Source organism: Neopsephotus bourkii, unplaced genomic scaffold (genome assembly GCF_033783945.1).
Source record: "Neopsephotus bourkii isolate Nb327-2 ecotype Australia unplaced genomic scaffold, CSIRO-AGI_Nbou_v1 NB_234, whole genome shotgun sequence".
In the NCBI taxonomy this organism is placed as follows: Eukaryota; Metazoa; Chordata; class Aves; order Psittaciformes; family Psittacidae; genus Neopsephotus; species Neopsephotus bourkii.
This window is the reverse complement of record NW_026900744.1, coordinates 18,816,290-18,831,830: the sequence shown is the minus strand read 5'-3', so window position 1 is coordinate 18,831,830 and position 15,541 is coordinate 18,816,290. Positions and strand designations below refer to the sequence as shown.

The following is a 15,541-nucleotide window of genomic DNA, read 5'->3' as shown; positions in this document are numbered from 1 at the left end:
ACTAATACCTGGTGTGTTGATGCATTCATGTGCTGTCTGCTTTTCATTAATTTCCTAGAGGGAGGAGGGTGGTTGTGCTTAATTCATTAAAATTAAAATAAAAAAAAAAAAGGAAAAAAAAAGTAAGGGTTTGAAAAAAAAAGAAAGTGGCTTTCAGATTGTGGTTAATAATAAAAGATGTTACCAGAGCTCAACGAAAAACAACGAAATACTTTCCCTTAGCTTCTCTGGATGTAGGTTTTGAGTGTGCTGCCTGATGTGACATCGGGCCCAGTGGTGCTGCAGTTATAGCTGATCGTGAGCAAACCCTCTGTCAGTGCAGAGGGAACAGCGTTCTGCTGATGACAGGTTGCTGGGACATTGCCAGTGAACAAGCTCAGCAGTGGGTGGGTCTCTCTCTTGCAAAGGCATCTGCTCTAAGGAGAGACTTCGCATGTTCTCTCCATTTTCTCACCTTCAGATTCAGCTCCCTGAAGAAGCAGCTGCAAAAGCTTTTGAGTGGAAGGATGTCATATTATGGCCTCTTTTTGAAAGTACCTTTTCTCTTTTCTGGTGTCTCACTCGGGGATTTTCCTGTAATGTTCAGGGCACAGTACAAACTAGCCCCGCTAGTCTCCTCTCTTTCAGTCAATCGTCCTCCCATTGAACCCTCTCAGTATGTCTCTGTTCCTCCCAAAGCAGCCCGACAAGATGGGATTTGATGAAGGAACTTACTTTACTGTTACCATCTTCCCACTCCTTGAGGTCCTAGAGGACCTGGGTTCTCTCTGCTGCTGAGCTTCTAGCCATTTCCCTCAGAGTTCCCTGATGCTTACCTTAAGCTCTCAAGCTCGTTGCCGTCTTGCAGCATGCACCTGACTTACACAGAGCTTATAAGCTGCTGCGACTCGATGGGTAGCGGGGGTGAGACTGATTGTCCTGGGTTCAGCAGTAGCAGTCATTTTTCTCCTTCTCAGTAGCTGGTGCAGTGCTGTGTTTTTGACTGTGAACAGGGCTGATAACACCAATGTTTTCAGTTGTTGCTCAGTAATGTTTACTCCAATCATGGCCTTTCTCAGTCTCATGCTCTGCCAGGGAGGAAGAGAAGCTGGGAGGAAGCAGAGACAGGACACCTGACCCAAACTAACCAAAGGGGCGTTCCATACCACAGCACGTCATGCCCAGTATATAAACTGGGTTAACTGGAAGGCCCAGATCGCTGCTCGAGTCGGGCTGGGTGTCAGTCAGCAGGTGGTTAGCAACTGTATTCTCTCCCGTTGTTATTTCCCTTATTATTATTATCGGTGGCAGCAGTAGTAACTTAGTTACTGGACCGTTCTTATCTCAACCCATGGGATTTCCATTCTTTCGATTCTCCTCTGCATCCTTCTGGGAGCTGGGGGAGGAAATAGGTGGGAAGTGAGCGAGCAGCTGCGTGGTTCTGAGTTACTGGCTGGGCTTAAACCACAGCTGGTTTACTTGGACAACCGTTTCTAGCCCCACTGTTGTTGAAACACAGAAGCCACCCTCATAAAAAATTGCAGGAATTTAAAGAAGATGCACGCCAGTAATGTTGGCGGTGTTACAACCAGTCCATACCTTGTTACTGGGAGTGATGTTGAAAATGAAAGCAATGCTGACGGAGAGTTGTAGCTGAAGGGTTACACCTACAGGGCATGCAGCTGAAATGTGGCGTTTCAAGTCCTCAAGGGAGCAGGGAAGATGGGCTGTGGGAGCTGGAAGAAGTTCCAACAGTAAAAGCGATCAAGTAAACAGAGTGACAGAGGTGGTGTGAGGCGTCAAACAAAACTTGAAACCAACACCAAAAAAACAAAGCCCCTCAACCTGACACGCAGTAAGAAAATCTAAGGTAAGAACACAGACTAACTCGAGGCAAATACTAGTGGAAAAAGGTTTAATACTTATGTATAAAGATTGCAGGAAAGCAATTAAAAACCATCTTTTTCATATGTAACCTTATGGAAAGTGTAATTTTAAAATCAAGAACATTCAACTTTCACCTTAACACAGACATACACCTTTGAGTGAGCAATACTATGCTTTAGAAATGATACTGTACAGACATCAATGATGCTTACACTGAAATGCAAAGAAAACTGAACTTCTGTTCTAATTTTGCCCTAACTCTGGGCAGAGGTTAAGGCTCAGTTACAAACTCACTACCTTCACTGTCTCAATAAAACCTAAATTGGAATTCTTAAACTATTCAGACTAGGATCTACATGGTGCGACTTGTAAACAGAAGTGACAAACCTTATAGGTGTGTAAAACATTAACGATCATGCGTGACTGTGATGTTTGCATCACTGACCCTGATGCAAAGCATGTAACCTGAGCCCAGTTTTGAAAATTGGTGCTACGCAACTGGAAGGAAACAAAGCCCAGGCATGGATAAAATGCAGTATTTGAGTCTGTTTTAACTAATACTAATGTATCTCAAAGATAGCCTTTTCCATCAGGGCTGCTTACAATCTGATGTCTTATTTATGGCTTTTAAAATCAAAATCTCTATGACTTCAAGGAAGCCAGTGTTCTGGGGAAAGATTCAGAAATTGTTACTTAAAGTTTCACAGAGAACAGATGATTAAATTCTCTATTCCAGCTGAAAGGATGTACTGTGTCTGGAAATTAATAGATGCATATAAAAAGCACGGGAGGTTCCTGTAGATTATGCATAATAATGCTACAAGTATATAAAAATCACTGGTTGGGGTAATGCTTAAAACCTGGCTATCTCAACACTCACTTTTGAAATAAAAGGTCATGTAGTGTCCCCTCAGGAATGAAAATGTGAGTTTAAAGTTTTGCTCTTGAAGAGTGATTGCACATTAAAAAAGAGGTACATCAGTCATTTAAGGGTACATGCAAAAGGCACTGATTTCTGTTCAGTGGGTTAGCAAAGTAAAAGGAGAACCACCCTGCAGTGGCATTAAGACAGGACCTAAATCCCGACAAGTAGCATTTGTTTGCCTTGTTCATGAACAAACTATGACATTTATCCAAAAGCAAGTGCAGCCTGTTTTCTTAAAATTCTTTGGGGAAAAAAAAATCCAAAATCGGCGATTTTCTGGTGCAGAACAAGTGCAAGAAGAAGTGTGCCAGCTGCGTGAGAGCAATACACATGCTTGCAGCTCCTACTGTCCCCAGTGATGAGTACCCATCCTCATTTTTCATAAATTCCAGTGCCTCCCGGAGGCAGCGACTGCCACTGGCACTCAGCCCACTCACAGCTTCTGCAGATTAGTGCTCCCATCAGTCAGCTGGAGGCTGGCTGGGACCTCCTCCTTAGTTCCGGCACAATTGTACTGAGACTTTTCTTCTCCAATTTTATAAAAATAAGTTTAGACCTTCTTCTGTGTAATACTGGCACAAAGTAAAATGCTTTCTCACAGAAAGAGTTGGCTTGTGTCATGTTCCTTAGACCAACGTTGCAGTCCTCTTTCCCCCTTTAACTGGGGCTCTCATCTTCCCAGGCTAATGTGCAAAAGAAAACAACTACGACAGAAAGTTCCAGTCCCTATTGTCCTGTAAATCCACATCTGTCTGTCCATATGAGGCTGCAAGGGAGAAAAGACACCTCGCTGGCTGTAGGTCTTCTGTTTCCAAAGTTGAATACTGACAAATCCATCTGCTGTTTTTCTGCAATACTGGATGGTAGCAAAGGGAAAGCCTCAGCCAGTTCTCCCTGTGGCCTTGCCTCCCTCACTGTGCAATTTTGCTGAGCCTATTGCTCCAGCACCCCCGTCTGGCAGTTCTCGGGAGTGTTTGATTGCAGTGGCTCCTCATTTTCAAATCCATGTTGACCGAAGCTTTTTTCCGCAGGATGAAATCAAAGTTCACGTGGCTGTTCATGGCGTAAAATACATTGGCGTTGTCTGGGATCACCAGCTCTGCAAAAGAGGAACCAGAGCAAGTGTTGATTTGTAGTATTGCACGTAGAAGGAAAGCTTCAAGAGAACAGGGACTGGGTGAAAAGGTTGAGTGTACACAGCCAGGTAGTACTGGGCCCCTTTTCTTGTTCTGCTGTGCCTCTTCAGCCAAAGCTGCATCAGGCACCACCCACAGCAGCTGCCCCACAAAGAAGGGGAGCAGGGTTGCAGAGGACAGGAGATGGAGGACAAATCCAGGCCATGTCCAGCCTGGCAGAGGACCTGGCAGCCACTCCAAGAGGACCCTGTGCTCAGAGCTGTTTGCATGTCCTGATAACATCAGTAGGATCTGGGCCTGCCCTGATCCCTGCGGAGTTTGCACCCTGCCACCTGACCCTGGTGGCTGGCTGTGCTCAGGGACAGAGAGCAGCTGCCATTCAGTCAAGAGCTCTACAGTCACAGTGCACATACAAACGTTTACCTGGCAACCCACAAGTGTGCTCTGCCTGTATGAAGCGATGTGCTGGCTCTCATAAGAAATCATCCCTGTGTATCCCTGGCAATTAGTCTCACTGCCAGCTGTGACATTCCATGGCATTTCTAACATTGCTTCACATTTTACTCTTTCCTTCAAAATCCAGCAGAACCTTTCGAGCAGTAGCAGAGTTCTGATTCCCTACCTTTATCCTCAGAGATGACCTGTACAAGCTCATAGTCCTCCGCTGCATCAGATTCCAGGTTATGCTTTAACAGAGCTCTCTGGAGAACAGCAGGAGTTTTGTCTTGGTTAGTTAGCTGAAAAGACAGAGTTGCAATGAGAACTTGTGCTTGTTCGCGCTATATAACAATTTGGCAATTAGCAAAGGCCTGCCTTTCTGCAAACTGCTTGGTCTTAGGAAAGATTTCAGAGAACTGAAAAAATGATAGGTCAGTAACAAAGTACTAGGTACTGACATTTGGTGGTGGTGGGTTTTTAGTTCAAGGTGACAGATACTTTATTAGAAGAAGCAGTAGTTAATCACAGAGCAAACACTTTGAGAGATGAGATGCTGCTCTCACCTAGCCATAAAAAGTCCACTTGAATAGCTGTGCCATCTGTGGTTTGCAGACATCAATTAATCTGCAGTCTCCTGTCCTAAATACTTTCTTTGACATCCTGCAAAGATTTCTGGCCTGTTAACTGGGTTTATTGTCTGCTGTGGAAGCATTGTGCATCCTGATCAGACACTGGGCTCCCTTCAGAGGCTTGTGCAGTCAGAAGGAAGATTGGTCTTGCCAGTAACCATATTTGTCAGGCTTGAGGGGACCATCTCTGCAATTTGGAGACATCAGACCATCAAAATTGTAAGGTAGCTAAAAAGTGCTAAGAATGATCCCTCTGTGTTTGTTACATCCCTCCCACAGGCCCCAAGTGACAAAAAGCATTTGTTCAGCACCTGAGTCTCCATCAGGATTAACTTCAGAGATTGTGTACAGTGCAGGCGAGTCACGTTGCCCGTGGTCCCACACAGACCTGCATGCAACTGGCCCACCACTGCTACAACTCTTCTGTGGAACCAGCATCAAGGGAAGCACCTTTCCACAATGGAAACACTGGCTGCTGCTGGTCTGGCAACCATGGGCACAGAGAGAAGATGAGTAATTAAAGGGCTTGTCAGCTTCCCTGTGTACAGCTCCCTGTTTCCAGAAACCATCTCCTAGGGAAAGCTGGGGAGCAGCTTGGCACGTGGTGTCTCGTGTCAAAACTTGCACACAAATTCAGAGCTAAAGCATCTAGCATTTGCAGAAAGGCAGGAGCCTCAAAGCCTGTCCTTGATCAGAATGCTTCGGTTTCAACTTGTTGATAAAGCACAAGCTTTAATTTCAGGACTGTAACTTCTGCAAAGATGCTATTTCCAAACCTCTCATACTCTGCTCCACATAGTTTGTAATTTTCCCTTGCAAGGCAGGTTTGATTAGTCAGCTCAGTGAACAGGTGCTTTAAAAACTAAAAGTACCATTTGTTTAAGCCCTGGATGAGGACATCATCTACACTAACAGCATTTTGCTGCTCCACACCACTCACCAGGATACTCTTGTACATATTGCCATTGTTGTCTTCTGTGCTGATTCGGATGATGCACATATCTTTGTTCTGCTGGTTGTAAACAGGAGACAGTTCTTTTGAGGTAATGGGTGTCACAGAGTTACAGCACTTGTCCCTGGAGAACAGCATGGCAGGAGCTGAGATCACAGATGCCACCCCCAAGGGAGATGCATCCATAGAACAGCTGATAGAACTGGAGGTGCAGGATTCAGAGAGCTACACAAAGAAAGAAAAACACTGTCACAAGCCAGACATCTTTTCTGTCTGCATGAGTAATTCTGGAGGAAGAACTTGAGAAAGCAGAAGGCATATAGAAAACCTCAGTCATCTGCACTCTGCCCAGCAGACTGGGAGTGGCATTCCTTGCCTCAGCAAAAGTGAACTTCATTTGATTCTTTTCACCATTTTAATGAAAACTGATTTCCAAGTCGGTGCGCTGGACACCATGCACTGCTTGCTCTTGCTTCTCAGAGGTGCCTCCTGCACCTCTGGAGCAGGCCAGGAGGTGGCAGCAGATAAAGAGAATCAGGTTGTAGGCAACCGCGGGTGGGAAAGAACAGAGGGAGTCACGGGCATCACTGCTCCTGCGCCAGGCTGTAGCCTTTGCAGGAGTGAAGATGCACGCACACCTCCCTGTCTGCCATTTCTCCTTGAATAGTCTCTCCTTAGTGAAATTTGCCCCCTTCCTTTCTTCATTCTTTCCTTCCTTCCACCCCGCCCCCAGTTAACAGAATTTAGTTCTAAAGGGCAGTGTGTGTAGGAAAGATGTCTCTGTGGCTCCCCCTATCAGATTCCTTCTTTCGTTTTCCTGCCTGTATAGTTTCTCTCTGGACGGTCACAGCACACACCCGACCTGTCTGCTCTCAGCACAAACACAGCTTCAGCCTTACACTCATTTTGCCATTGCATGTCCCAGCTGCCAGGGTGCAGGGCTTTGCCTTCTCTGCAAAATGGGATGGATTCCAGGCGCCCTGGTTCAGCGACTTTGTGTAAGACATTGGCTGCATGTGTTAAGAGTGAGCTGGTGTGCAGGAGGAGGTGCAGCAGCTCCATACTGCATACTGACTTTCCAAGTGAAATTAACCTGAGTCAAGGCAAGGTGCTCATCTTGGCAGGGGCAGCTCGCAGGAGGTCAAACCCACAGGGTTAGTCAACCCTGATCGTACCTGCCTGTCACTTGGGCAACTGCAGCTGCTCTGTCTTCCCCAGGATTAGGCCGTTACCAATGCACACATGCTTCCACACCTAGAAGACACCTTTCCCAGAGTGGAGGCACAGCCTTACTGCAGCTGAGTTTTGTGAGCACACAGCTGCTGCCAAAGCCAAACTTCCTTTTCCAGCTACAGCTGGTTGAGTATGGACACAAAAGCAGGCTGCTGACAGCAAAGTAAGTCATCAAGCCTGAGATATTCAAGGAGACAGTGAGTGGCTGTTGATCTTACTACTCTTCAGCTGATGCCATCTCCTGTTTCATTTAGTTTTGTTTGTGTGGACTTGTCCATTTTACTGCTAATGTGCCATAAGCGAGTGCGATGCTCAGGCTCCTCACTCCAGGCTCCAAGGTAGAACTGTTATTAACCTGCCCCATCCCTTTCAAAATGAAGAGTTAGAGACTGAAAGGAAAATTCATCTTGTGCTTCTCTACAGTCTCACCTAAGCAAAGAGCACTGCCAAGCAGAAGAACATGAAGTTTCAGGGAGACAGAACTTCAGTCTGCCTCGTTTCTCAGCAACATAGAAAGGATTGTGCAAAAATCCTGACTGCATTGCTTCCATTTTTACACATCTGTTTCTAGAGTCTCTCCATTCCACTAAAAGCAATGCTCTAGCCAAGACCAACAGGCCTGGGAAAGCGTCTAGGGCCTGCCTGTGTGTCAACAGTCTCTTACATGCTATTTATATATGTTTATATATATTGATATATTTATATATTTTATATATATATATATATACACATGTTGCTGGCAACAGGCCCAGACTGTACCTTTTTCTGAGACTCATGAAGAGCGTCAAGAGTGTCAGGAGTGTCTACGGGACCGATGCAGACGTCTTCAGCTTCAGAGTGGTTAAACTCACATGATGAAACACTGGCCGAGTCTGTGCTTTCACCAGAGCTCCCACCTGGGGTACATTTGGGCTGCTCTTTGATGGGTGTGCTATGGGCAATCATCTCAGAGCCTAGAAAGAGTCTAGTATAGAAAACAAAGCATAAAAGCCAGTAAGCGAAAGCATGACAGAGCTGGGCTAAGCAAAGCTGTCACTTGGTTCAGAAGTCCTATGTATTGTTTTGTTTTCCTATCTCGACTGTCCTCTTGTTTTCATTTCCTCTATGTCGTTTAGACAGTCTGTCAACAGAGCTTGTTACACACTAAGACAATACCTTCTTGACCTAGCACACCCACCAGGTGCAAGGCCAAAATCATAGCTAATGTCCTGGTGTCACAAACAAGGCTCCTCTTTGGACTGTTAGATTTCCAGACACATTTGCTAGGAAATGATAGATGGTAAATCTGATGCGTGCACAAAACACGGGATGAGGGGCAAGTTCGAGGCATGGCAGATGGCACCACCTTATGCAGTCCTGCACTGCTGTCACACCCTGACAGCAGGCCAGGACTGTGTACAAAAGGAAGCAGTACAGGACTGCATACACAAGGCAGCTCAAGACCTACACAGTCACCATGAGTGACTGAAACAGTGCATGAAAGGTAATAGAATCATAGAATAGTTAGGGTTGGAAAGGACCTTAAGATCATCTAGTTCCAACCCCCCTGCCATGGGCAGGGACACCTCGCTCTAAACCATATCACCCAAGGCCTTGTCCAACCTGGCCTTGAACACTACCAGGGATGGAGCATTCACAATCTCCCTGGACAACCTATTCCAGTGCCTCACCACCCTAACAGGAAAGAATTTCCTCCTTATATCCAATCTAAACTTCCCCTGTTTAAGTTTTAACCCATTACCCCTTGTCCTGTCACTACAGTCCCTAATGAAGAGTCCCTCCCCAGCATCCCTATAGGCTCCCTTCAGATACTGGAAGGCTGCTATGAGGTCTCCACGCAGCCTTCTCTTCTCCAGGCTGAATAGCCCCAACTTTCTCAGCCTATCTTCATATGGGAAGTGCTCCAGTCCCCTGATCATCGTTGTGGCCCTCCTCTGCACTTGTTCCAACAGTTCCATGTCCTTTTTATGTTGAGGACACCAGAACTGCACACAATATTCCAAGTGAGGTCTCACAAGAGCAGAGCAGAGGGACAGAATCACGCTCCTTTTGATGCAGCCCAGGATACGGTTGGCTTTCTGGGCTGCAAGCGCACCCTGCAGCCGGCTCATGTTCATTTTCTCATCGACCAGCACCCCCAAGTCCTTCTCTGCAGGGCTGCTCTGAATCTCTTCTCTGCCCAGCCTGTAGCTGTGCCTGGGATTGCTCCGACCCAGGTGTAGGACCTTGCACTTGGCATGGTTAAACTTCATGAGGTTGGCATCAGCCCACCTCACAAGCATGTCAAGGTCCCTCTGGATGGCATTCCTTCCCTCCAGCGTATCAACCGAACCACACAGCTTGGTGTCATCGGCAAACTTGCTGAGGGCGCACTCAATCCCACTGTCCATGTCAGCGACGAAGATGTTGAACAAGACCGATCCCAACACCGATCCCTGAGGGACACCCCTCGTTACTGGTCTCCAGCTGGACATTGAGCCATTGACCACAACTCTTTGTGTGTGGCCAGCCAGCCAGTTCTTTATCCACTGAGTGGTCCATTCATCAAATTGATGTCTCTCCAATTCAGAGACAAGGATGTCGTGTGGGACAGTGTCAAACTTTACACAAATCCAGGTAGATGACATCAACTGCTCTACCCCTGTCCATCAGTTCTGTAGCCCCATCATAAAAGGCCACCAAATTGGTCAGGCAGGATTTCCCCTTAGTGAAGCCATGCTGGCTGTCACCAAGCACCTTGTTGTTTTTCATGTGCCTTAGCATGCCTTCCAGGAGAATCTGCTCCAAGATTTTGCCAGGCACAGAGGTGAGACTGACTGGTCTGTAATTCCCCGGGTCATCCATTTTCCCCTTCATGAAAATGGGGCTTATATTTCCCTTTTTCCAGTTGTTGGGAACTTCACCTGACTGCCATGATTTGTCAAACATGACGGACAGTGGCTTAGCAACTTCATTTGCCAGCTCCTTCATGACCCGCGGATGGATTTCATCAGGACCCATGGACTTTTGCATGTTCAGATTTTTAAGATGGTCTTGAACCAATTCCTCTCCTACAGTGGGCCCAAGGTCTTCATTCTCACAGTCCCTGCGTCTGCCTTCCAAGACTTGGATGGTGCGGTCAGAGCCTTTGCCAGTGAAGACCGAGGCAAAGAAGTCATTCAGAACCTCAGCCTTCTCCAAATCCTGTGTAGCTAGTTCACACGAGAGCTTCCTGAGGGGGCCTACGTTCTCCCTGTTTTTTATTTGCTATGTACCTGTAGAATCCCTTCTGCTATCCTTAATATCCCTAGCCAAGTTTCATTCTAACTGGGCCTTAGCTTTCCTCACCTGGTCCCTAGCTTCCCAGACAACATCCCTGTACTCTTCCCAGGCCGCCTGTCCTTTCTTCCACTTTCTATAAGACTCGTTTTTCATTTGAATTTTTCTCAGCAGCTCCTTATCCATCCAAGGAGGTCTTCTGGCCCTCCTGCTCCACTTCCTTCTAGTTGGGATGCAACACTCCTGAGCTTGTAGCAGGTGATCCTTGAAGACCAACCAAGAGTCTTGAGCCCCCCTGCCTTCTAGGGCTATATACCATGGAACCTTACTAAGCAGGTTCCTGAAGAGGCCGAAGTCTGCTCTCTTGAAGTCCAGGGCAGTGAGATCGCTGCACGCTCTTCTCACTGTCCTAAGGATCTCAAATTCAACCACCTCGTGGTCGCTGTATCCAAGGCTGCCCTGCAGTGCCACATTTCCAATGAGCCCTTCCCTGTTGGTGAGCACAAGGTCAACCATGGCACCTCTCCTTGTTGGTTCCTCTATTACTTGCAGCAGGAAGTTGTCTTCCACACAATCGAGGAACCTCCTGGATTGCTTGTGCCGGGCCGTACCGTCATTCCAACAGATGTCTGGGTGGTTGAAGTCACCCATGAGAACGAGGGCCTGTGAGCGTGAGGCTTTTCCTATCTGCCTATAGAGTGCTTCATCCGCAGATTCCTCTTGATCAGGTGATCTATAACAGATCCCCACAGTAATGTCTCCTGTTGCTGTTTTCCCGTTAACCCTGACCCACAAACTCTCTGTTAACTGCTCACCAGTCCTCAGACAGAGTTCGATACTCTCCAACCTATCCCTAACATAAAGGGCAACTCCCACTCCCCATCTGCCAGGCCTGTCTTTTCTAAAGAGTCTGTAACCTTCCATTCCAGCACTCCAGTCACAGGAGCCATCAAACCATGTTTCTGTGATGCCTATTATATCATACCCCTGTAGACAAGCACACATCTCTAATTCCTCTTGTTTGTTCCCCATGCTACGGGCATTTGTATAGAGGCATCTGAGCCATGCTCCAAATAAAGCCGGCTCATTGGCTGGAGCAGCCGGAATATCTCTACATTGCTCCGAACTTTTATTATAGGTGCTGGTAACTGACTGGGTGTGTTGGGATGGAATGATGCCCTCCTCCTCCAACACATCTAGTTTAAAGCCTCCTTGACCAGTCTGGCAAGCCTCCTATCAAAACTGCTCTTCCCCTTCTTTATCAGAACAATAATGCACGTAATGCATGCCATACACCAGGCAAAGGTTTCAAAAGGCAAATTCATCCCTCCTGCAAATTTTTCACTCAATAAAGGAGCCACAGCTACCAGTTTCTCTAAGAGTCTGAATGGACATGTAGACAAGGAGATCACAAGAAAGAGTAAATTACAGGCTTGCTCACTCTCTCTGAGACTCATTTCTACATGCAGCTCAAGTAAATTTAAAGGAGTGTCGAAGGAAACAAACTTGTATAATACGTTAAGTAGAGAAGCAAGGTGACTTAGGTGTTAGTCAGCATGCAGTCAATGGTTTAAGACAATTTAGAGAGGTGTCACTCGCTGTTCCTGGGATGAGTTATACCAGCCTTTTCTACAGTATTGATTTGCATGAAAACACATTCGAGTGCAGATGAAACAACTCTTTAGACAAAGACTGCACAGTGTAAAGAAACTCAGTATGGTAAATGACAACACAGCACTGAAACACAATCAGAAACAAAAGAATAAAGCCTATGCTCTCCAGCAACACCTCCTGCGCACAGTTTAGGCACAGGCCAAGGGAGACCCAAATGACAAGTCACTGAGAGTTCAGGCACTGTCATCTTCAAAGGTCACATTGTCCTATCACCGACTCAGACTGACTCATTGAAACACTTTCTGAACAGCTTCCTGGGGTTTTTTTTGTGTGTGTATCAGAACTCAAAACAACTCTGCTTTCATTCCCTGCAGCTTTCCCTGAATTCTTGCTAGTCTATTGTTTCCCATGTCTGTTTAGCTGTATGCCCCGTTCTCCACCCATCTTCTGTTTGAATTTTTGTAGTATAAGACAAATCAGACCACATCCCCATGATTCTTTTTTCCTTCTTTAATTTAAAGGTAGTTAGGCAGATTGTTTCCCTTATCAAATGCCTTTTTGATAACTTCAGCTTTCATATTAAAACCTTGCAAGGAATTTTTTCCATGTGTATAGCAAACTAGACTAATAATAGGCCAGACTTCATTCTCCTTTACTTTGTTTTGCCACTGCGTTCAGGGAAGCTATTACACAATAGATATTGAATTTATAAACTAGCACTGAAATTGTTCCTTTTTTTGACAGCTTAGAAAGGCTTGCTTGTTTCTAATCTCTTCTATCATTAATAATCCTCATGATTACTTGTAACAGTAGACAGGGATAGCTTCAGAAGGTTGCATTTCTAGCTGATGGTGTCTTCTTGAAGCAATTCAGTGCTCTGGATCCCCAGCCAGGTTTTTCAGCTGGTGAAATGAGTACTACTTATGTTAATATAAGCTGAATAGATCAAACACCAAATGACCTTTCCTCCATTATACTCACAGGCTGAACCTCTTCACCATGCTTTTCCGAGATTTTGGTGATGTGGAGGTGGTGTCAGCAGCTGCTTCAACCTCACGTGAAAGGTCGTAACTGCAGAACAGAAGCCACTGGGTTAATTTTTACAGGCAAGACTATTAGTTAGAGATCTCAAAGTAGCAATATTCAAGAAATTTGAGAAACCTTCAGGTATTCCTACTTCACAGGCTGCAATTCCACAGAGAGGAACATAGCTGTGTGTGTATCTTACCACAGTGAAGGGGATATTTCACTTCTTTAGAATAGTTTTAACAACTAGTGCATTTTTTTGATTCTGTTCATCATGGAAAAGCTGACATAGTTTTCTAGCACGACTCAGTAAAATGCAGTATGCATCTGTGCTTACACTCTTAGTGCAGCAGAGGGGTATTCATCTACATAGTGGAGATATTAAAACACGTAAGTAAATTGTCTCAGATTGGCCTAGCAGCACGTGCAGGAGCACAGAACTCAGCAGGGCTGCAAAACCCACCCCAAATGCCTGGGGAGACATTCATCTGGCAAGCATTCAGTGAGCTCTGCGTGGCTGTGGCTGCCTGCTGCCTACACACACCAGCTGAAGGCTCAGTGACTGCATCTTGACATCCCTAAGGATCAACATCTGAGCTTGTGTCTGGGCATACAGGCAGCCTAGACACAACAGACTATCATACTTCAAAGTCAGGTCTGATATCCAGTTCCAAAACTAAACCCTGCTAAGTGTTCAGCAGGTTTTCTACAGCTGCTTTGCAGAAGGCAGATGTATTTTCACTCTCCCAAAGCAGCAGTATATACAAGCTCCTTTAGGAGGATAACTAAAGGTTGACATAACCTATTTGCAGGTGGGTGCGGAGTAAGAAAAGCCTGCTTCGCCAGTAGGACTTAGCCTACCTCTCCTTGTCAGTTAAATGCTGCTGTCTTCTGAACCACCGGATGAATTTTTGGTCTGGTGCCATGCAATAGCTGTTACATGCAGATTGTAGGAGCTTTATTTGGGCAATTACTTCAAATTCCTAAGAAAATACATAATCAAGAATAAATTCTAAGTAGAAAACAAGATAAAGCAAAATTCATTCATATAATAAACATACAGACCAAAAGCGCCAGGACAAATTTAGTTTGACCTAGAGTTCAGTTACAGCTGAGTGACAATTTCAAGAACCAGTCCTTTCCCAAGTACCAACTGAAGTGTAATGCTGGCACAAACCCTCCAAACAGCAGCACTGTTGGTTGTTCCTCTAGGAACAAGAGTAGTGAAGGTCATAAATCCTTCAGACTAACCTACCCTCTCACCCCCATGTTGGCCAGACCAGCTCTGAGAGAAGAGTCATCTTCTGAACTGAAGTGGTTCTCAGGCACCAAGCAAGGGTAATAATTAGAGGTGCCTGGGGTGAAAGCAGAATCTGATCCTCCTCACCTTTGCACGTTGTGCGCTCAAACTTGCACCAGAGGAATGTAAAATGCTACCCTTAATACGGGTGACTAGAATGCGCATACACACTTTGCCAAAATAACCCTTAAAACTCTGTTGTGTTAGAGGAGGTTATAAAATCAGGATGTAGGTATGGAGCTGAGTACTCATCATGGTTCAGAGGGCAGCTTTGCCACTGGTTTGTATGAAGCTGGACTGATGGCCGTGGAGAAGCACCTGTACTGCATTATTAGCATCCTGAGCTATTTAGCTGTACATACAAGGCACGTCCAAGAAGCGGCCTATAGAACTGGAAGCAGTTAAGGGAAGGAAATGGCTCCATCACAGCCAAATCCAAGTCTCCTTTCAGACCCCAGAAGGAAGATTTGGCAGGATTTAATTTAGACAAATGCAACCTCAGTACCTTTACTCCTACACAGCATTATCTATCTGACCAACAAGGATCAGGCTGAAAGGAAAGACAGCATTTATTTCTCAGTCCTGTGTACCTAGTTCATTCTCTGCAGCCTTTTACCTACAAATAGTTAACTGCAGCAGAAGGAAGATATTTACAAACTGTATCTTCTGGAATGCGAAGTTCTCATGCCATCAGGTCTTATTCAACACATGGTCTTATGCCACAGATGTAAACCCCATGGAAGTAAGCGGCCTGAGCTCCTCTTCCCCTGTTGCTCACATCTAAAAAGTAGGTTCTCTTCCTGCACCACCCCCTGCCACATGCATAGTCTGACAGAGGCTCACAGCATTTCTGGGATCTAGTCTTTCCTCATGAACTTGAATTAACAGCTGTTGTATATGCCTGAGCAAAGACAAATGGCCTCACTCTAGAAGAGAGCATCACTAAACTAAATATCACAGAACGTTCAGCTTACCCTTCGTCTCTTCTCAAAATTTATCAGGCCACCCTGTTAGAAGGAAAGAGAAAGGATCAGAGTAGAAGAGCACACGCTCAGTTGAATTGCATCGCAAACAGGAAGAAGTAGCAAAGCTAATGTAAAGCACAGACCTGCCCTGAGTAAGCACCTTCTAAAAATACTGTTTTCAGATCTGGTATAAACCACA

At 45.6% G+C, this 15,541-nt stretch overlaps 1 protein-coding gene across 4 annotated transcripts in view; it reads right to left on the bottom strand.

Moving 5' to 3' along the window:
- Positions 1-1,881: 1,881 nt before the first annotated feature.
- Positions 1,882-15,541, bottom strand: part of RGL1 (ral guanine nucleotide dissociation stimulator like 1) — a 68,647-nt gene continuing 54,987 nt past the window's right edge. For all 4 annotated transcript variants that reach the window (XM_061345703.1, XM_061345704.1, XM_061345705.1 and 1 more), the window contains 7 exons: positions 15,352-15,384; positions 13,939-14,060; positions 13,033-13,122; positions 7,939-8,143; positions 5,935-6,171; positions 4,550-4,664; positions 1,882-3,890 (listed from right to left, as the gene is read on the bottom strand). In XM_061345703.1, the coding sequence (XP_061201687.1) occupies positions 3,703-3,890; positions 4,550-4,664; positions 5,935-6,171; positions 7,939-8,143; positions 13,033-13,122; positions 13,939-14,060; positions 15,352-15,384 (990 nt within the window). In that variant the 3' untranslated portion in view covers positions 1,882-3,702. The remainder of the gene's footprint in view (positions 3,891-4,549; positions 4,665-5,934; positions 6,172-7,938; positions 8,144-13,032; positions 13,123-13,938; positions 14,061-15,351; positions 15,385-15,541) is intronic.